General features: G+C 38.6%; 1 protein-coding gene across 1 annotated transcript in view; it reads left to right on the top strand.

The window, feature by feature from the left end:
• Window positions 1–23,103, top strand: part of Etfa (electron transfer flavoprotein subunit alpha) — a 63,070-nt gene that overhangs the window by 11,496 nt on the left and 28,471 nt on the right. The window contains exons 2-9 of the mRNA XM_032909388.1: window positions 4,308–4,454; window positions 8,704–8,785; window positions 8,886–8,968; window positions 15,542–15,641; window positions 17,020–17,130; window positions 17,733–17,834; window positions 18,957–19,025; window positions 21,651–21,733. Coding sequence (XP_032765279.1) covers window positions 4,308–4,454; window positions 8,704–8,785; window positions 8,886–8,968; window positions 15,542–15,641; window positions 17,020–17,130; window positions 17,733–17,834; window positions 18,957–19,025; window positions 21,651–21,733 — 777 coding nt within the window. The remainder of the gene's footprint in view (window positions 1–4,307; window positions 4,455–8,703; window positions 8,786–8,885; window positions 8,969–15,541; window positions 15,642–17,019; window positions 17,131–17,732; window positions 17,835–18,956; window positions 19,026–21,650; window positions 21,734–23,103) is intronic.

Raw genomic sequence — 23,103 nt, 5'->3', positions numbered from 1 at the left:
AAAGTCACAACGAGGTACTTTATATTATTTGGGTCTATTATGAAGGGTGTCGTTTCCTAATTTCTTTTCGGGCTTGTTTCTCTTTTGTGTAGAGGAAGGCTACTGATTTATTTGAGTTAATTTTTATACTCAGCCACTTTGCTGAAGTTGTTTATCAGCTTTAGTAGTTCTCTGGTGGAACTTTTGGGATCCTTAAATATACTATCATATCATCTGCAAATAGTGATATTTTGACTTCTTCTTTTTCGATCTGTATCCCCTTGACCTCCTTTTGTTGTCTGATTGCTCTGGCTAGAACTTCAAGAACTATATTGAATAAGTAGGGAGAGAGTGGGCAGCCTTGTCTAGTCCCTGATTTTAGTGGGATTGCTTCAAGTTTCTCTCCATTTAGTTTAATGTTATCAACTGGTTTGCTGTATATGGCTTTTACTATGTTTAGGTATGGGCCTTGAATTCCTATTCTTTCCAGGACTTTTATCATGAATGGGTGTTGAATTTTGTCAAATGCTTTCTCAGCATCTAATGAAATGATCATGTGGTTTTGTTCTTTCAGTTTGTTTATATAATGGATCACGTTGATGGTTTTCCGTATATTAAACCATCCCTGCATGCCTGGGATGAAGCCTACTTGATCATGGTGGATGATTGTTTTGATGTGCTCTTGGATTCGGTTTGCCAGAATTTTATTGAGTATTTTTGCGTCGATATTCATAAGGGAAATTGGTCTGAAGTTCTCTTTCTTTGTTGGATCTTTGTGTGATTTAGGTATAAAAATTGTGGCTTCATAGAAGGAATTGGTAGTGCTCCATCTGTTTCAATTTTGTGGAATAGTTTGGATAATATTGGTATGAGGTCTTCTGAAGGTCTGATAAATTCTGCACTAAACCCGTCTGGACCTGGGCTCTTTTGTTTGGGAGACCTTTAATGACTGCTTCTATTTCCTTAGGAGTTATGGGGTTGTTTAACTGGTTTATCTGTTCCTGATTTAACCGATTACCTGGTATCTGTCTAGGAAATTGTCCATTTCCTGTAGATTTTCAAGTTTTGTTGAATATAGGCTTTTATAGTAAGATCTGATGATTTTTTGAATTTCCTCTGAATCTGTAGTTATGTCTCCTTTTCATTTCTGATTTTGTTAATTTGGACACACTCTCTGTGTCCTCTTGTTAGTCTGGCTAAGGGTTTATCTATTTGTTGATTTTCTCAAAGAACCAACTTTTGGTTCTGTTGATCCTTTCTATGGTCCTTTTTGTTTCTACTTGGCTGATTTCAACTCTGAGTTTGATTATTTCCTGCCTTCTCCTCCTGGGTGTATTTGCTTCTTTTTGTTCTAGAGCTTTTAGGTGTGCTGTCAAGCTGCTGACATATGCTCTTTCCTGTTTCTTTCTGCAGGCACTCAGAGCTATAGGTTTTCCTCTTTTTTTTAACTTTTTTTTTTTAAAGATTTATTCATTTATTATATATAAGTACACTGTAGCTGTCTTCAGATACACATGGGATCTCTTTACAGATGGTTGTGAGCCACCCATGTGGTTGCTGGAATTGAACTCAGGACCTCTGTCGGGTGCTCTTAATGAGCCAGTTTTCCTCTTAACACAGCTTTCATTGTGTCCCATAAGTTTGGGTATGTTGTACCTTCATTTTCATTAAATTCGAAGAAGTCTTTAATTTCTTTCTTTATTTCTTCCTTGACCAGGTTATCATTGAGTAGAGTACTGTTCAACTTCCATGTATATGTGGGCGTTCTTCCCTTATTGTTATTGAAGACCAGCTTTAGCCCATGGTGGTCTGATAACACGCATGGGATTATTTCTATCTTTCTGTACCTGTTGAGGCCCGTTTTTTTTAACAATTATATGGTCAATTTTGGAGAAAGTACCATGAGGAGCTGAGAAGAAGGTATATCCTTTTGCTTTAGGATAGAATGTTCTATAAATATATCTGTTAAGTCCATTTGGCTCATGACTTCTCTTAGTCTGTCTACATCTCTGTTTAATTTCTGTTTCCATGATCTGTCCATTGATGAGAGTGGGGTGTTGAAATCTCCTACTATTATTGTGTGAGGTGCAATGTGTGTTTTGAGCTTTAGTAAGGTTTTCTTTTCGTATGTAGGTGCCCTTATAATTGGGGCATAGATATTTAGGATTGAGAGTTCATCTTGGTGGATTTTCCTTTGATGAATATAAAGTGTCCTTCCTTATCTTTTTGATGACTTTTATTTGAAAATTGATTTTATTTGATATTAGAATGGCTACTCCAGCTTGCTTCGTCTGACCATTTGCTTGGAAAGTTGTTTTCCAGCCTTTCACTCTGAGGTAGTGTCTGTCTTTGTCTCTGAGGTGTGTTTCCTGTAGGCAGCAGAATGCAGGGTCCTCGATGCGTATCCAGTTTGTTAATCTATGTCTTTTTATTGGGGAGTTGAGGCCATTGATGTTGAGAGATATTAAGGAATAGTGATTATTGCTTCCTGTTATATTCATATTTGGATGTGAGGTTATATTTGTGTGCTTTTCTTCTCTTTATTTTGTTGCCAAGGCGATTAGTTTCTTGCTTCTTCTAGGGTATAGCTTGCCTCCTTATGTTGGGCTTTACCATTTATTATTCTTTTAGTGCTGGATTTGTAGAAAGATATTGTATAAATTTGGTTTTGTCATGGAATATCTTGGTTTCTCCATCTATGTTAATTGAGAGTTTTGCAGGATACAGTAACCTGGGCTGGCATTTGTGTTCTCTTAGGGTCTGTATGACATCAGTCCAGGATCTTCTGGCCTTCATAGTTTCTGGCAAAAAGTCTGGTGTGATTCTGATAGGTCTGCCTTTATATGTTACTTGACCTTTTTCCCTTACTGCTTTTAATATTCTTTCTTTATTTTGTGCGTTTGGTGTTTTGACTATTATGTGGGGGGAGGTGTTTCTTTTCTTGTCAATCTATTTGGAGTTCTGTAGGCTTCTTGTATGCCTATGGGTATCTCTTTTTTTAGGTTAGGAAAGTTTTCTTCTATGATTTTGTTGAAGATATTTACTGGTCCTTTGAGCTGGGAGTCTTCACTCTCTTCTATGCCTATTATCCTTAGGTTTGATCTTCTCATTGAGTCCTGGATTTCCTGTATGTTTTGGACCAGTAGCTTTTTCTGCTTTACATTATCTTTGACAGTTGAGTCAATGATTTCTATGGAATCTTCTGCTCCTGAGATTCTCTCTTCCATCTCTTGTATTCTGTTGGTGAAGCTTGTATCTACAGCTCCTTGTCTCTTCTTTTTGGTTTTCTATATCCAGGGTTGTTTCCATGTGTTCTTTCTTGATTGCTTCTATTTCCATTTTTAATTCCTTCAACTGTTTGATTGTGTTTTCCTGGAATTCTTTCAGGGATTTTTGTGTCTCCTCTCTATGGGCTTCTACTTGTTTATTTATGTTTTCCTGGAATTCTTTCAGGCATTTTGCGATTCCTCTCTGTAGGCTTCTACTTGTTCTCTAAGGAGTTTCTGCGTCTTTCTTGAAGTCCTCCAGCATCATGATCAAATATGATTTTGAAACTAGATCTTGCTTTTCTGGTGTGTTTGGATATTCCATGTTTGTTTTGATGGGAGAATTGGGCTCCAATGGTGCCATGTAGTCTTGGTTTCTGTTGCTTGGGTTCCTGCGCTTGCCTCTCGCCATCAGATTGTCTCTAGTGTTACTTTGTTCTGCTATTTCTGACAGTGGCTAGACTGTCTTATAAGCCTGTGTGTCAGGAGTGCTGTAGACCTGTTTTCCTCTTTTCTTTCAGCCAGTTATGGGGACAGAGTGTTCTGCTTTCGGGCGTGTAGTTTTTCCTCTCTACAGGTCTTCAGCTGTTCCTGTGGGCCTGTGTCTTGGGTTCACCAGGCAGGTCCTTGCAGCAGAAAAGTTGGTCTTACCTGTGGTCCCGAGGCTCAAGTTAGCTCTCGGGGTGCCTGCCCCGGGCTCTCTCTTGGCGGCAGCAACCAGGAAGATCTGCGCCGCCCTTTCCGGGAGCTTCAGTGCGCCAGGGTTCCAGATGGTGTTTGGTGTTTTCCTCTGGCGTCCGAGATGTGTGTGCAGAGCCAGTCTCTTCTGGTTTCCCAGGCGTGTCTGCCTCTCTGAAGGTTTAGCTCTCCCTCCCACGGGATTTGGGTGTAGAGAGGCTTCTTGATTTTTGTTAGGTAACACTTAATTTATGCCATCAAGGAAATATTTTATTACTACACTTAAAAAACTGAGCACTGCATATCAAAATGTTTTCTTTAAAGTCCACATGCATAGCAGTTATCTTGAAAGACTAAATTAATGTTTCTCTCCTTTTCTTTTAGGCCTCGTTGCTCCGTTTTCAGAGCACCTTGGTAATAGCTGAGCATGCGAATGATTCTCTAGCACCCATTACTCTAAACACTATCACTGCAGCTGGACGTCTTGGAGGTGAAGTGTCCTGCTTAGTAGCTGGAACAAAATGTGACAAGGTGAGAGCTTTTTAAGGTCAGCCATAGTGAATATAATCTCCATCAAGAGTCAGTGAAAGATGGCAACAGAATTATGCCTAGGACCATAACCCAAACTGCACTCTAGTCCTCAGTAAATGGCCAGTGTCACAGATATTATTGTATACAAAAAAAGAACTAAAAGGTTTTCTCGTGAAGCGTTTTATCTTTCAAAATGAGGTGGAATGCTTGATTTAGTTCTGCTGGCACTATCCTGTGTCATCAGATACCAAGTAGAATGGTATCTGAGTTCCCTTAGAGGCTAATAGCAGATCCCTTATGTACTGATGACATTAATTGCTTCTGATTCCAGAAAGTGGTCAATCTGGACAAAGTATCAGATGTGCTAACATTTAATTGGTAGAAGAATTCAAATCTATGTCTCAATCTTCTCAAATTTCCGCTGGTGGTAAATGTTGGTTTTTTTGTGATTGTTAAGTAACAACTTCGGAAACTAACTCTTGGGAAACTTTATTCTGCTGTGCAGACAGGAACCTTTTTTTTTTTTTTTTTTTTCGGAGCTGGGGACGAACCAGGGCCTGCGCTTCCTGGGCAAGCTCTACCACTGAACTAAATCCCCAACCCCGGACAGGAACCTATTAAGACTACAGAGCTATAGTTACCGGTTCCTCTCCACTGTGTCAGAATTGCTGAGTGTGTGACTGGGGGGTTGGCCCTCATGAAGGAGTAAGTGTAGAGAGAGAATGTTTCTTTTTTTAGCAGGTTATATATTTTATTAAATTGTTGGTGTAGAGCACATAGTAATGCAGGTTTAGAATGATAGTGTCACTTCTGATTCCTTGCATGAAATGGGTATTTACAGGACTCTGTTCAGCAGGTTCAGGGTTATGTAGGCTTCTTTATCTCATCCCTCTTGATGGTTTTTGAACCTTTTTTCTTTTTTTTTTTTTCGGAGCTGGGGACTGAACCCAGGGCCTTGCACTTGCTAGGCAAGTGCTCTACCGCTGAGCTAAATCCCCAACCCCGAACCTTTTTTTTTTGTTTTTTTGTTTTTTGTTTTGTTTTGTTTTTTTTCAAGACAGGGTTCTCTGTGTAGCCGTAGCTGTCTGTGTGCCTTGGAATGTATTCTGTAGACCAAACTTCAAACTCAGAGATCTGCCTGCCTCTGCCCCTCAAGTGCTGGGATTATAGGTGTGCACCAACACCACCCAGCTGATTATTGAATCTTACACAGTTACTGTTTACCACAATGTCTAATAATAGAGTTAAGCCAATTTTTTTTGGTCTGCTCAGGTTTCAAATATAAAAACAGATGTTAGATTTATTTGTTTTGCTGTGATTTTAACTACTTTAAATTTCTTTAAAGTACTCGATATTTCATCTGTTGTAGTCCCGTGTATGTCTTGTTCTTATTTTTAAGAAAGGTGTCTGCTCTGAAGAACACCCATTCAGAGCCTGCCCCACATGTGGCCCATACATATACAGCCACCAAACTAGATAAGATGGATGAAGCAAAGAAGTGCAGGCTGACAGGCGGATGTAGATCTCTCCTGAGACACAGCCAGAATATGGCAAATACATAAGGCGAATGCCAGCAGCAAAACACTGAACTGAGAACAGGACCCCCGTTGAAGGAATCATAGAAAGGACTGAAAGAGCTTGAAGGGACTTGAGACCCCATATGAGCAACAATGCCAACCAACCAGAGCTTCCAGGGACTAAGCCACTACCCAAAGACTATACATGGACTGACCCTGGGCTCCAACTGCATAGGTAGCAATGAATAGCCTAGAAAGAGTACCAGTGGAAGGGGAAGCCCTGGGTCCTGCCAAGGCTGGACCCCCAGTGAACAGGATTGTTGGGGGGAGGGCGGTAATAGGGGGAAGGATGGGGAGGGGAACACCCATATAAAAGAGGAGGGGGAGAGGTTAGGGGGATGTTGGCCCGGAAACCAAGAAAGGGAATAACAATTGTAATGTAAATAAGAAATACCCAATTTAATAAAGATGGAGGAATAAAAGGTGTCTGCTAATAATGTAGACAGATTTTAGTTTTTTATTGTTTTCTTCAGCTTTAATAAACTGAAAGTGATTATTCTATGTAGTACTGGAAATTTGACAGTAAAAAAATAATTCTAGTAGGAAAATCTGTTCCTCTTTATATCCAAGCTGATGTGTAGCAACTTTGGAATTAAGTGGGTTTCTTAACTGGGAACTTTCTTGAAACCAGAGATGCTAAATGCTGGTACATGTGTGTGTAAGACAGTGTGGTGTGCTGTTCAGCACTCGGCCAGCACAGTCCTCCTGTGTCTTCCTTTCAGGGAACATTGTGGGTGGAGCCTTTTAGTCCATGGACGAGGTTAGGAGGCACAGCTTCTTGTGCCCATTCATCAGTGAATTAGCAAATGGAAGACAGTAATGGCTGATGAGACTGATAAGCAGAAACCACTCATACTGAAGTTACTTTAAAGGAAGAATGCTAATTGCCTTTTGTACAGAAAATCAGAGTAGTCAAAGGTTTCTCAGAATCCATTCTTGATTCTAAACAGGAAAAAATGAGAAGTTAAACAAGAGAATACTTTTGTTCATTGTAGATAAGTATATGTGTGTAGGTAGTAAACTCCATGTTGACCATGGGCTGTAATTGAAGATTTATCTCTATTTCTTGGAGTTATTAATCTTACTCTACATTCTTCATTCAAATGAAGTGCAGTCAACATTAGAGAAGTTTTGCCTTCACTCTCAACAGGTCCCAAGTCTAATGTGTTTTATTGGCTTGGTTATTAGATAGATAGATAGATAGATAGATAGATAGATAGATAGATAGATAGATAGATAGAATTTCATTTTAGTCCTCCCTTCCTCTTCTCCCTTCTTTTTTCCCTTTGGATTTGTGAACCCACACTGGTTTAGAACCTGTGATCCTCCTACCTCATCCTCCCAAGTATTGGGTACCACATCCAGTTTTTACTTTTCTCCTCCTAAAACAATGCACTTAAAATTAGCATCAATAAAAAAGCATAGTTTTCAACTAAATTTGAATAAAAACTGTTGATTTTGGTTTATCAATTAGTATTAAAAGGAATTTTATTTATTTTTATTTTATATATATGAGTTTTGCCTGCGTGCTCATATAAGAATCAAGCATGCAGTGCCCTGGAGGCCAGAAGAAGCTATCAGAACCCTTGGAACTGGAGTTACAGATAGTTCTGAGCTGCCATGTAGATGCTAGGACCTGTACCTGGGTCACCTCTGAGAATAGCAAGTGCTCTTAACTGCGAAGTTTTCCCTCCCACCCAGTTCTTTTGTTTTGTTAAGGTAGAAATTTTATAGTGTGAATAGGTCAGTTCATAGAAAAATCAGTTGACTTGTAATTTTCTTTAAGAATTTTTTTTAGAAAGGGCTGGGGAGATAGCTCAGTGTTGAAGCATACAGATGTACTTGCTGAGGACCCAGGTTTGATGCTCAGCACCCATGCTGACAGCTTACATCTGCCTGTGAGTTAATTCCAGGGCACCCAGCACCTCTGACTTCCTTAGGCCCCTGTACTCTGTACATATATGCCCTCTCCATACACATAACTATTTTTTAAACTTTATTTTGAAAGAATAATAAAAAAAAACCTAATATGGTAGAATGTTTGTAATCATAGTGTTCTGGAGACTGAGGGTAGAAGATCGTTGCAAGATCAAGGCCAGCTTGAGCTATGTAATAAATACTAGGCCAGTTAAGGCTGGTAGCAAGACCCTTCTGGGGAGAAAGAATACCAAAATAAGACAAAAAAAAAAAAAAAAGCAACAATGTTTTTGTTTTTTTTAATTATTTTTATTGGCTGTGCTAGATAGTTTTAAGTCAACTTGACATCATCAGAGAGAAAATGCCTCTATAAGGTAGCTATAAACACGTCTGCAGGACATTTCTTAATTTGATTGAAGAGGGAAGGAGAGGGAGAGGGCTGGGCCTTGTGTAGGCTTCTGAAACCTCAACTCTATTCCCCCTTACTCCCCCACCTCCTCCTAGGGACACACCTTCTCAGCAAGAACATACCTCCTAATCCTTTCACAGAGTTTGTCATCTGGTCAGCTGGGAACTTAGCATACAAGTATATGAGCCTATGGGGGGCATTCTTATTTATACTTCTATACCATTTCAAATCAAACAAAAATAAATTTTCATACTTGGCCATTAAGATTTTATGCTTGGTTAAAACATAACTGTTGGTTCATTGTGTCTCTTAGGTAGATACTTAGAAACCCTTCTCTTTATCACAGGTGGTACAGGATCTCTGTAAAGTAGCAGGCGTGGCAAAGGTTCTGGTGGCTCAGCATGATGCATACAAAGGCCTTCTTCCAGGTGAGGTGTTCCAGTGGGAAAATGTGGTGTCTGTTCTGCTCGAATATATGATTATGAAGATGGCATGAAATGTGTTTCACAAAATGTGTTTACTTCTCAGAGGAACTCACACCATTGATTTTGGAAACTCAGAAGCAGTTCAGTTACACACACATCTGTGCTGGAGCATCTGCTTTTGGAAAGGTGAGAAGGGAAGTCTGACCTTTCTACTTGAACAGCATGAATTTCACTGGGCTGGAAATGTAATGGTCTTTATTTAAATAGCCAGTCCTGACTTGCTTGCACTAAAGGGCATACTGCTAACATTTATTCTTTGAAGATTTCATCAAATTTTCAAATTTTGTCACAGAGATAACTATCCTTTTAGAATTTTATTATAATTTATTAACCTGCTACTTTCAGGTTTTCTAATTGGCCCAGATAAAACTATTGTTAAATGGAATTTTTTCTGTGTGTTTAGTCCCGTGTGGTTGTCGTCCCCCCCCGCCCCCCCATCCCCAGGCAGTGTTTCTCTCTATAACCCTGTCTGTCCTGGTACTCACTCTGGCCTCAAACACTTGACTCTGCCTCCCAAGTGCTGGAATTACAGTTATTCATTTAGAGGTGATTTACTTGGATGGCTGGTGGAAATAATAGAAAATAGAAGTCTGTCTAGGGGTTTGGGAAGGACTGTGTTATAGCTTGGGATAGCATTAAAGATGGGTATAGTCTGACCATATGCACTCTTATTGTTTTGCCAGCAAACATTTGTGAACCCCCCAAAAACTACCATGGAGCTGAATTCAATGTAGTCGCATTAGGGTCTCTTTATTCAAGCTGGAGCTTGGGCCACACCACGGTCTCTGACTCAGGAGAATGGGATCCCCTCCCCCCCAGGCCAGTTTCAGGCTTGCATTTGTAGAGGCAAGAAGGTATCCAGCTGGCACACATCTGACTGGGGTGTGGGGCATTATGGCCTTTAACATAATTAATTGACTGGTGCTGAGAGCCAAACCATAAACTTAACTGTTTTCCTCCTGACTGGTGGTTGTTAGGAAGTGAAGTGTCAGGGACAGGCTTATTACCTGGAGATGCAGACTTGTTGGAAAATAACCTGGACACTGGTGCTAGATGTAGGTCTTGTTGGGGGGTACCCTAGAAACTGGTGCTGCTAATTAATTTGATTTAGCCTTAGGTCAGGTTATCTAAGATGAAGACTGAACCCAAAAGATTTAGTCTTTCATTCCTGCTTCCTCTGAAGACCCAACCATAGGGCTTCCTGAAGTTATTATATTTTATAAGGGGTCGGGGTTGTCATCACTCAGTCCTCATGGTGTCCCTGGGGTTTGGGTAGGGGCCTCATCAGTTGGAGACAGGAGGGAGTTCTGAGGCTGAATTTTCCTCAGGATCATCTTCAACTGTAAACGGGTCTATGATTTCATGCTGCACTCCTGTGAACTTTAGGGCAAGGGGAAGAAGACCTGTTTTATAGAGAATATGAAGTTTAGGCCAAACATGTTTATGAGACCACTGGACACCTTTAAGATCATATAGCAATTGGTGATTCTGGAACTCAGAGATTACCCCTGTATGTTAAGAACAAGAGGGGGCAGGGGTATCTCAAACATGATTTCATCTGGAAAGGGGAGTTTCATATCCAGTAGAGAGCAAAGGGAAGGAGAGTTACTCAGTCATTATGAGTCTCTTAGATCAGTTTAGTTATGGTCTCTTTTACGGTTTTGCTCATACTCTCTGCCTGTCCTGAACTCTGGGGTCTACATGGACAAAAAGTTTCCAATATTGGCTAGTCCCTGACCTGCCTGGGACAAAAAACTGTCCACTGCCTGACCCTGTCATCTGGGGAAACCCACACCTTGGCAGTATGTCCTCTAAGAGCTTCTTTGTCACCATGGATGTAGTTTTATGCTTAGTGGGGAAAGCTTCAGTCCAACCTGAAAAGGTTATCTATAGACATCAGTAAATATTTATATCTAAATTGTTCTGGTTTTTACCTCTGTGAAGTCTGTCTCTCAGTAGACACTAGGCCTTGTGTCCCACTGGCAGGCTTTACAGCTCTTACCAATCTCAGCTATCTTTGCGTTTATTTAGCATTGGCATCTCTAATCCTGATATTATGATGTCATATCAAATCCTGCATTCTCCAGATGCATGTGTGGGAAGAGCAGTGGATCTTCTGAAGTATGTGCGGTCCCATTTCTTCTGGCACGAGGAGTTTGTGATCTGCTGTTCTCCACCACCCCTCATCACACTGGGACGTGGGCAAATTTCTAGACCAGATTATGTTGTCTTTTGAATACTTAGGGTGGTCAGGGAGTATAGGATCCTTTGGTTCCAGGGAAGTCAGGGGCAAGAGAGGTCCAATTTCTAGGGCAGCCTGATGGCTGCTTTAGCTTTTCTATTGTTGCCCTCTGAAACTAGGTTGTGATGATTTGAATAAGAATGACCCCTATAGGTTCATATGTTTGAATACTTGGTCCTCAGTTGGTTGAACTGTTTGGGAAGGATTAGGAGTTGTGACTTTGATGAAGGAAGTATGTCACTGGGGGATACCATTCCCAGTTAGTGTTCTCTGCCTTGCTTGGATGGAGATGTGAGCTCAGCTGCTGCTCCAGCACCATGGTAGTCATGGACTCCAATCCTCTGGGACCATGAACCCCAAATCAAATGCTTTTCTTTCTTACAAGCTGCCTTGGTCACCTCAATAGAAAAGTAACTAAGACATTTGTAAACTGTCATGTGGGTGCTGGAAATTGACCCTGAATCCTTTGGAAGAGCAGCCAATGCTTACGTATAATCACAGTTACCTAGGAAGTGGAGACAATAGAATTGTAAGGATTGCCTGGAAAACTTAGAAAGACTTTGTCTCAAAATAAAATGTAAAAGAGAGTCCTAGAGAAATGGCTCAGTGGGTAAGAACTCTGCTCTGCAAGAATGAGGGTCTGAGTTCAAGTCTTTAGCACCCACATAAGGGCATGGCTGCATGTGCTTATAACTCTAAAAGTGGGGATTGGTTACAGGAAGATACTGAGAGCTCGCAGGACAACCAGCCTAACCCAAAGAGTCAGTTTCTGGTTCAGTGAGAGACCTTGCCTCAAGGCAATAAGGTGGAGCGCAATAGAAGGTTCTGCTTTGGCCACCTCATATATGTGTACAGATGTATACAAAGGTATGCACTCATGTGCATGTAGACAAACATGCACACACCTCAAAAAGAAAAGGGGCTGATTTGTAAATCTGCTTGACTACTCATGTGCACAAAGCCTGGCTCATTCCTCAGTACAAGAAAAATAGCTGTGCACAAATATGCTCTTAGTAGGAAAGTTGTATGTAGTATAGTAGTATAAAGAACACGGTACAGATCCCTTTCTCATTTCCAACTTACGCTTCCTATTTCAGGAGTGTACCTCTTAGCAATGACATGTTCTCTCAGGCCTCTTCCTATTAGTCTTTAAATCATTCATGCACATACGTATTTGTATTGTTTTGTGACTAGGACCTTTTGCTTAATAACATCTAGAAAATATTAGCTCACAATGTGTTTGTCTGCATAATGTTCCATGTTAGTCAGGGTCAGCTAGGATGTTTTCAGTCACTTGCTTCAAAGAAATAATCTTGTACATACATCTTTGTATACCTACGGTAGCATATCTTTAAAATTGAGTTCTAAAAGTAAAACAGGTGAGTGAAAGACAGTGCTTTAAACATTTTTGGTAGAAATTGTTAAATTGCCAATACATGGTACTATAAATTTTAACATCTCCCTCTAAATTGATGGATGAATCTTTGTAGACAACCCAGTCTCTTGAGAGTACTGCTTCTGTGTTGGGTAATTAAATCTTGAGTTTGGTTAACGAAAGTTTACCTGCAAGACTGTGTAGCTGTGTTTTAATCCTCAAATTTTATTGCTCTGGCCTTGACTTTATGACAGATAAAAGATTGACAGTAAGAGCTACAAAGTAGATAGATGCTTGTGCTGTAACATACATTTCAAATGTGAATGCATTTGAAATGAGGAAAAGTCCATAGGAGGAATTGCATAGGGAGACAATAGTATGTCTGTGACAAACCTGTTAATGTGTTTATTACTTTTTTGTCACCGTGAAAAAAAAAATAACCTGAGAAAAGGAGGTATGTTATCTTGGCTCATGATTTTAATCACTCTTCCTGTCACTGGCCCTGAGGTAAATTGGGAGGTCATGGTCCATGATAGAGTACATGAGAAGACACACTTGCTAACCTGGTAGTGGCAGAAAACAGAGAGAAGGGGAGGGAGAGGAGAGGAGAAAGAATGAACAAGTCAGTATTTCCTTTGACATACACTACGATCTTGCCATAGGTCCTATTTCCTAAAGGTTCTGTCATCTTCAAGTGCAGTCCATGATAGAACCAGGCCTTTAACACATGGGTACTCGTCAAAATATTCCACCTCCTTCACCATAAGGGAAATGCACATTAAAACTTTAGATTCTACTTCATCCTCATTAGGATAGCCATCATCAAGAAAACAAAGGACATTCTGGTGAGGATGTAGGGAAGAGAGAACCTTTATTTACTGCTGGTAGAAGTATAAACTAGTTCAGCCATTATAGAAATCAGGTTTCTCAAAGAATTAAAAGTAGAACTATTGGGGTTGGGGATTTAGCTCAGTGGTAGAGCGCTTGCTTAGCAACCACAAGGCGCTGGGTTCGGTCCCCAGCTCTGAAAGAAAAAAAAAAACCACCAAGAAAAGTAGAACTATTAATTAAAAGTATTAATTAAAAACTATTAATTAAAAGTAGAACTATCATATGAGCCAGCCGTACCATTCCTGGGCTTACCCAAAGGACCCTATATCCTACCACAGAGATACTTACACACATTACTGTGAAATTACTCACAATAGCAAGGAAATAGAACCAGCTTAGATATCCATCTGCAGGTAAATGGATGCAGAAAATGTGTGAATGCATGGCTGTAAGAAATAAAAATGAAAATTTCAGGAAAATAGATGAATCTGGAAGCTCATATATTGAGATGACCCAGATTCAGAAAGACAAATACAACATACTCTTTCTCTGGTGTGCAGTTCTGAGCTTTGAATGTTTGTATGTGTCTGTATGTATGGGTATGGGTCATGAAAGTAGAAAGGAGACCTCAGAGGAAAGAAGGAGTGTTTAGGAAGAGACAGGATGGTAGGGCACAGTGAAGGTGGGAAGGAGACCCCTGGGGTGGAGGGGTAGTGGAAATGGGAATGGGGGGATCTTCAGAGCAAGGAAACTAACATTGGTACATTTTAGTAGTCAAGGCCAGAGTTCTTTACTCATGTTTGAAAGAGGATTACTATCTAATGCAGGTATGACAAAATGCACACTATAACTTTTTCCCTCAGAAATTCTACAGTCAGGAAACTGATCCTGTCAGTACTTGTAATATCACTTTGTAGGAAGTCACTAAGTAGAAACAGGACAGAAACAGAAGAGAACCAGAAGACACACAACCCCTACCTTCAGGGTGCTTAGAATCCTAGTTTGGGGTTATACAGCGTGGATATTAAATTATTTTTAGAACAAAAGTCCATGCTAGTCAAGGCTAATACATTGTAATTATATGTGCATGTGGGAGAATACAGAGTGAGGTAGAATGACAGATAGTTTGGAAGAATCTTTACAGAAGAGAGAGAACCAGTTTGTGGTGTTATCTTGAATGCATGCCTTCCAGAAGCAGTGTCACGAAACCAGGGAGGAACCACTGAATGAACTATGAAGAATCTTTGTGGGATAAAAAAATCAATGCTTCTCAGGGCTGGAGAGATGGCTCAGTATTTAAGTGCACTGACTGCTCTTCCAAAGGTCCTGATTTAATTCTCAGCAACCACATGGTGGCTCACAACCATCTGTAATGGGATCTGATGTCCTCTTTTGGTGTGTCTGAAGACAGCTACAGTGTATTCACGTAAAATAAATAAATCTTTTAAAAAGCAGTGCTTCTCTTTTAAAATTACATATATTATATAAAAGAACCTCAGTCCAGAACTTGGAAATTTAATCTTCACTAAGTGACTCTCTTCTGCTTTAGAATCCTGGAATCATAGTAGAATTTTAACTGGACATGTAGAGGTTCTCTTTTCTCTCACTACAAGATGTGCTAACACACACCCAAGGGGATTTTGACCTGCTTACAGATTTGGCTACTATGAACAAAGTTACACATGTATAACATATAACTGTCATGTGCCTTTGTCAACAAGAACACGCATGCTTGTTTCTGATGTTCATTTTATGTGTGACACACAAGGGCTGCTGTACTTGATCTGTTTATACAACATGAACTTGACAAAGATTGTACAGTCTGTTGAAATTTTTCTTTTATATTTTCTAGTAAATATATATAATAAAAGCTTTTCCAGTATTTTACTCTTCTGATTTTTTTTCTCTTTCTCTTGTTTAAATTCAGGGATCCATAACTGTCACATTTTGTACTTGATATTTATTAGGGCAGTAGATCTCATAATTTATCAAATTGAATCAGCTTCTTATTACTATAAATCTTCTATTACTCTTAATATACAGAAATGGTAGACACTTAATTTCAAAGAGTACCTCAAAAGCTGGACTGATGTCCCTTGTCCAAAGATACATGTGAAGTGTGAAATATTTGAATTTGAATTCAAATTTATGCAGAAGATACATCTCCCTTTAAAGGGGTTTAGAAGATGCCATTGTTGATCATTATATCAGTCAGCTTGACTTTGTGTAAGTCACTGCTTTTTTCTTTTAGAACCTTCTGCCCAGAGTAGCAGCCAAACTTAATGTTGCCCCAGTTTCTGACATCATTGAGATCAAGTCACCTGACACATTTGTGAGAACTATCTATGCAGGTAAGTTCTAAGGAAGATAATCAACATGCTAATTTTCACAGTATACATAAATCTTAAAAATAGGATTTGGAAACAAACCTACAATTAAATGGACCATCTTAAAGGTTTCTGAGAAATGCTTTAGTTGAGAATAGCTACTAGACCCCAACATGGCATTCTGTCTGATTTATTACGTACACAGTGCTTTTATACTGGCCTTAACGGTTTATGGAGTGATATCTCCCTGCACAGTGGTTAATAAAAATTAAGTTTGCCATCTGATATATATGTATTTTTAAATTTTAATTGCGATGTTATTATATCATTTCTTCCTCCAACCTCTCCTGTCATTCCCTTTGCTGTCAATTGATGGCCCATTTTTCTTTTTCACACACATATACATACACATGTGCATAACTATATAAATAAACTACTATATCTGTTTAGTTTGCTTGTATATATATATGATTTCAGAGCTGGCTATTTCTGTTTGGATAGCCAGTTGTATTGGACAACCAATTAAAGGTTCATCCCTGAAAGAGACTAGTTCTCCCTCTCTCGGCAGTCATTACTTCTTTGTCTAGTGATGGGACCTGTGAGATCCCACCCTTCCATATTAGCATATCTATTGCTGTTGTCATTGTTCAGTTCTTGTTTCGGTGGCTATATTTTATAAGTAGTACCTTGACAGGCAAACTCTTTTGAAAATAGTATTCTCAGTCTTTACTTTCAATGTGCAATTGAAGTTCAGTGTGCATTAAGCAATTCATTTCAGCATCTCTTTGATTAATTATTTCTAAGCACATTGATCTCCAGTGGGGCTGGAGAAGGCAGCAATTTCAGTTACTGCCTTTGTTCTAGTTACAGTTGTTGTATGTTCCATCAGACCTGTAATTTTCATTATATTCAAATCTTCAAATATTCAAGTATTTGGTCATAGTGTCAGTCACTCAGACTGTGAAATGTCTTATCCTTTTAAAACTTTGGTTTCTCTGAACTTGTATTTTATGTCCTGCCATGCTTTCACATTATCTTCCTTTGACATGAATAGCAGTTGCATTTGTACTAAGGTATAGCAGCTCGTATTTTTGGTTGCTGATAGAGTTGACTTGGGAGAAAGAAGCTTACTTCCCACTCCCTGCTGCTGAGAGGTACCTTCTCACCACAGCCACCTGCTTCAGTTTGTTGATTCCAGGTGGTAACTCTGGCTTTAAAAGACATGCAGAACTGTACAGGCAGTCTCTGGTGAAGGTCTTCACCCTGCTGCTCCTCCTCTCCACTTATCAGGGGTAGGAAATACCTGTCCATGGTTAATTTTGCTTCATCTTCATAAAATAAATTCTGAGTCTAAGAAGAATACTTTTGGCATTCCTTTCTCATAATAAAATTTGTGTTTCAGGAAATGCATTGTGTACAGTGAAATGTGATGAGAAAGTGAAGGTGTTTTCTGTTCGAGGAACATCTTTTGAGGCTGCAGCAGCAAGTGGAGGTAGTGCCAGTTCAGAAAAGGGTAAGTATCCATGTGAGCCTTTATGATAGGTTGGCATTTCTTGTTTGTTTGGCTTATTTTAGAGTAAGGGATGGCCTCTACTTAATTTCTAATGCAAAGTAAAAATTCAACTGACTCATATTCCAGGGTTCTATAAATAATTATAATTTATGTCTGTTTCATATCATCTTGGTACAAGATAATCACTTTGGTAGATTAAAGAGTAGGAGAGAAGATAAATTACAATGAAGCTGTTACATTTGTATCAGGGCTGTTTAACTCTCATTACTGTTTCCTATTGTGGCATTTGAGTGATTCAGCATAATAGAAGAATGTAATAATGGAAGAAAATAGGGGTTCCACTTAACATGTCTGCCATCTTATTTGATACTAGAGAGAATGGGTTATTCTGGTTTTTACAGATGAACTTAGGAGAAATATTGACTTCTCAAAAGAGTTGTGCTCTCTTAACACATTTTAGTTAAAGAAAATGAAATTGGGACTGTGAAAGTTCATGAGCTTAAGTTTCCTAGAACTGAATGTTTTTGTGTTGGTCTTAAAAATAATTACCACTATGTACTTGAAGTCCTCATCATTTTTAATTTGTCTGTCAATGTATGTAGCACCAAGTTCTTCATCAGCAGGAATATCAGAGTGGCTTGACCAGAAATTGACAAAAAGTGACCGACCAGAGCTAACTGGTGCCAAAGTGGTGGTATCTGGTGGTAAGTGAATAGTAATGTAAAAGATGACATAAGCTATGTAGTACACAGACCTCTTCAAAGGAACAGACTTTTATCTAGGTTTCGGTGCTTCTGGGGATGGACTCCAGGGTCTTGAACCTGGTAAACAAGCACTGTACTACTGAGCTGAGTCTGTAGTCTTGAGTAAAGGTGATTCGTTTTAATTTTACAGATGACAGTAATATTAGTAATTTTTACCAGGAATGTGAAATTAGACCATAAATAAAATGTGGGCTTTCTGTCTCACATCTGGCACTGGGGAGCAAGGCACAAATCTCATCTGCATATCTCTGCTACATGGTATCTTGGTTTTACAGATGTCCATTTTTTTTTGTGGCATTTGATTGGCTTCTGAATTGTAGAAAAAGTGGTTGGAATCTCGGAGTTGTATATAAATCCCCTTCTCCATTCTACTTTTAATGACTTTGAGTGTTATACTGGTCTGTGTGAATGATACTTGGAAAGCCCTTCACAGTTAGTATCAGGACCTGAATGTGGTGTAGGACTTAACATCTTTTTGTATATTATACTCCTTTGAAATTTGTCAGCTGACTGACTGAAAGGATAAGGATTAATGTGATTTTTTAATTAATGTTCCCAATATCCATCTATTGCTCAAGTGGCATTCAGAAGAAATGATTTAATATTTTGCAAAGATGTTTGTCTTGTGTATCAGCTTGTAGTTTCAGAAATTATTAGTCCATATGTGTTCTATGATGGGCCTGTTGCATTTATAGTAGGTAGAGTGTGTTTGCTCTCAAGGATTTTGAGATCTAGCCAGAAGTTTTGTTTAGTCATTCAGGGAATATTTACCAAATGCTAATAAGAGTTTGCTAATACCACAGATATGGCAATGACCTAGAGTGCTGTGGATCAGGCATCTTGGACTTAAAGTATTTTCATTATAGCAGAGAAACTGCAAATATAGTGTTTTTTATGTAGTTAAGTAGCTGCAATGCTGAATGCTTCACAGAAGTCAAAACAGGTTTTGTAGAGGAGTTGGTGTGCTTAATGTGGCAGCTGTAATGTGGACATGAGGTTGGGCAGAGTACAACTTGTGTGCACATCATTCATTCATTCATTCATTTGTTTGTTTTAAATGAGGTCGGGGCTTGAAGAGTGGAGAGAACTTTAAACTGCTGTATGACCTGGCAGATCAGTTGCATGCTGCAGGTAAGATTTTTCTCCTTGTAGCACAGTGCTCTTTTTGCTGGAAATGTTTTCCATTATGCTTACATATAAGTCCTCCAAACTTGAAGTAATTTTGCTTTCTACTTTTCCTTCATTGACTTAGCTTTATTGACTATTTATCATTTATATAAAATAGCATTTGGCTATGGCATTTCTATTAGTGTATATAACATACTTTGATCATATTTCTTCCATTACTTATTTCTTTTCTGCCTTCCTCTTTTTCCTCTTTCTCTTTCTATATATTTCCCTTATTACTTCCATGTCTTTATTTTTTAAATCTAGATTCCACATGAGAGAAAACATAAGATCTTTACTTTTTCTGTATCTTACTTATTTTGTTTAACATGATCTTCAGTTTTGACCATTATTTCATTCTTTCTGCAATGGCTTTCTTAGACCTCCAGTAAAAGCTGAAACATCTATAAAGGTGGTGGTGGGGAACATAGTAATTTTTGAAGAATGTGGGTGACAGTTTTACATTTGCCAACTCTTAAGAAACTTTTCTAGTTTTGATTTGTAAAGTACTGAAATGCCAACTTCAGAGCCTACTGCAGACTACTGCTGGCTGTTCTCCACCTCCACACATGCTCTGATTCCTGTATAACTTACATACACACACTGCTTTTCTTTATTGTGAGAAAGAACTAGAGAAATGATAAAAATTAAAAAAGAACCCATGGAAACAGAAATGAATGCATCTTATAAGCAAGGTAAGCTGGAAGGATGAGGGAGGAATGTCTGGACTGAAAATGTGCCACAGACGTGGTTACAGCTAAAAGGCAAAGATAAAAGAGTTAGAAAGGACCTTAAGAAGTAAAAGTGACGAGATAAAAATCAAAGCCAAGGGGTTGGGGATTTAGCTCAGTGGTAGAGTGCTTGCCTAGCAAGCGCAAGGCCCTGGGTTTGGTCCCCAGCTCCAAAAAAAAAAATCAAAGCCAAAACCAACTACAGCTGAAGAGTAATGGGTGTGGTGGAGGTGGGAGAAAGAACAGGAGGGTTGGTACTGTGGAGCTTGAGACGGTCCAGGATCACACTACACCCAAGCAAAGATCCAGGAACCACAGAAAACACCAATGTATATGTGTAAGTTCCAAGCTATAGCAAGTCAAAGAAGAAGATAAAAATTCTGAAAGAAACCAAAGTGAGAAAAAAAAAAAGTCTTACCCTATAAAAGTAGCAAAGTTAAGTCCATTTGACTTTTCATGTAAGTAAGATGAGAATAGGGAATAAGGCTTCAAGTGTTGAGAGGAAAAACCCCAGTGACCCATAATTCTGTACCCCTGGAATGTATAGAATGAACAGGGAAACTCAGTTAACTCAGCAATTAGCTGGATTGAATTAACATCTATTGATGTCTTTGTTACACAACAGCAAATTCTCAAGCTGGCAGGAGCATTCACCAAGGAAGACTGCATTTGGGACTATAAAGTGGCTTATGTGCTGTCCGTTCTTAGCTTGAGCTAGATGTCTGTAACTGAAACGTAGCTGAAAAATCCCAAGATGTATGGAGAGATTAAACAGCACATTTCTATGTAACATATGAGTAAAGGAAAACATCTTAAAAGAAATACTTTGAGCTAAATGAAAAAAAGGCATATGGTACAGTGAAGACAGTGGTGTTGGGGAGGGGATTTTATCCTGAGTGTGGGCATTGAACTGAGGGCCTCCTACACATTAGGCAGGAGCTCCACTATTGAGCTATATCTGTATGCCCCCCTTTTATATAGCTGCAAGCACAGACCTGTACACCAGGATGAGCTCTTACGGGGAAATTTATAGTACTAAATATGTATAAGAAGAAAAAGGCAATCTAAGTTTAATCATCTTAAGAAACTACAGTAAGAAGGATAAATTAATGCAACGGTATACAGAAGGAATACCTCAGTCCCTTTCCTTCACTTTCCAGAAGGGGTGGTTGTGCCCTAAGAATAGACCTCCTGTGGAGAAGAAACCAGTTATGTTTTTATTTATTAGTTTAATATGAGATACTTGTTAAACTTCAATCTTATGTTGAATGTGACTTTATCTGATCATAAGAGGTAATGGTATTATACAGCAGTTCTTCAAAAGTCATAAGGCTAGTATATAAAGGAACATTATATAGTGTTCCTTAAGTAGATTATAATACAGAATGTATGGGTGCCTTTTTGAAAAAAAAAAAAAAAAACCAAACAAACATCAGAAGCCAGTCAAATTCAAAAAGTGAAATTCATACCTAGAGTAGTGGTTCATGCCTTCAAATATGCAGAAAGCAGAGAGAGGAGGATCTCTGTGAGTTTAGGCCAGTGTGGTCTACATAGTGAGCTCTGGAATATCCAGGACTACATAGAGAGACCCTGCCTCAAAAACAAACAAACAAACACACCAAAAGAAAGAAATTTATGAGTATAGCACACAATGAAAATAATTTTCTTGAAAAAGTACTTGTATTTAGTATTTAGAGTGCTTGATCAGTTACAAATCATTGATCAGGTTTTTTTTTAAGTGAGTCCTTTAATACTTTTTGACTGTAAATTCTTAGGATGTTGTTCATAGTTGTTGGTGACTATCTCACTAGCTGAATAATAATCAGAGCCTGAAAATACGACACTTCCTCCCTTTCAGTTGGTGCTTCCCGTGCTGCTGTTGATGCTGGCTTTGTTCCCAATGACATGCAAGTTGGTCAGACAGGAAAAATAGTAGCTCCAGTAAGTATTGCAATAAAATACACCCTGCAGAATTCTGTGGGGATCAGCACTGCATGTATTTGTTGGACAATAATTTCAGTGATTTATGTCTTTCTCAGTGATCCTACACAGCTAACCATTATGATGGTGACTGTGTCCTCACAAGATCTGGAAGGTTTTATCTTAATAAAATGCTTAGCAGCTTTAAAATTAGAAATTATTTTGCAAAAAGATTTAAAGCAGTATGAGGTCACAATGTTGTGTTATTATTGTCATTGCCTTTGTTGTCATTTGTGTGTAGGGTGTGGTAGAGAGAGAACCTAGGACTCTGTTCATGCTTGGCAAATGCTTGTCCACTGACCTACATCTCTACCTTATTTTATTGTTGCTGTTATAAATTTACACTGATATTTATTGTCCATAAAGTATAAAAGAAGTTAAGACAACCAGACTATTTAAATCAAGCCTATATTTGTTAGACCTTTGATGATACTTACAGTCTTGTGTGCTCTTGAGCACCTAGTTTAGTTCTCCATTTTTATCTGTTTGCATGAATTTCAGGAAATTCTTCAGATAAGTACTACTAGACTATTCCTTTTTGCCAAGAGGATGGGACAGAATCTCAGTCTATAGTCCAGCTGGCCAAGAGCTTAATAAGTCATCCTGCTTTAGCCTCCCAAGTGCTGGGATCTCAGGCTTAAGCCATCACACCTAGCCAGATAAAATATTCTAAAATCCTTTGCAGAACTTAAAAGGGAAATGTAGGAAATGTTGACTTGAAAGTTGAGCCTTTTAAAACATCTCCTGACCATTCATATTTCATAAGTAATGTATTGAATCATTTTCCAGTTTAAATTTATATTGCATGAGACATGAGGAAAATATTTTTATATAACTCAAAACAAAATGGTTTTTTTGTTATTTCAAAACAAGGTCTTATATCACATCCATTAAAATCCCCTAGAACCCTAGTTTATTAGATGATGACTTCAAAATCATCTTTTAAAACCTTTTCACACAAAATATTTTGATCATGTTTTCTCTTCCCTAACTCCTTTAAGCCTTCTCTTAGGTTGTTTTGAAGTATTTTGTCCTTCTAAAGTTGAATTGTTTATCTTTTATTGTCTCCTTCTAGAGTCTCTTCATATAGTTTGTATACAAATTATTTTTCAGATATGTATTGTGATTCTTTTTCCCCATGCTAGGACCCTCCTGTTCTTTTTCATTTGATGAGAAAAAATGTTTCATTTTAACAAAGTTTAGTGAAGCAATCTTTCTTCTTTTGGCTAATATATTTTGTGTTACTTCGCTTACTTGAAGCAGAGACAGTCTCAGTACTGAATATAAGCACTAAAACTATTCATAAATTAAGTCAAAGCACTGTGTGACTG

This window comes from Rattus rattus, chromosome 8, assembly GCF_011064425.1.
Source record: "Rattus rattus isolate New Zealand chromosome 8, Rrattus_CSIRO_v1, whole genome shotgun sequence".
Classification (NCBI taxonomy): domain Eukaryota; kingdom Metazoa; phylum Chordata; class Mammalia; order Rodentia; family Muridae; genus Rattus; species Rattus rattus.
This window is presented reverse-complemented; position numbering and strand designations above follow the sequence as displayed.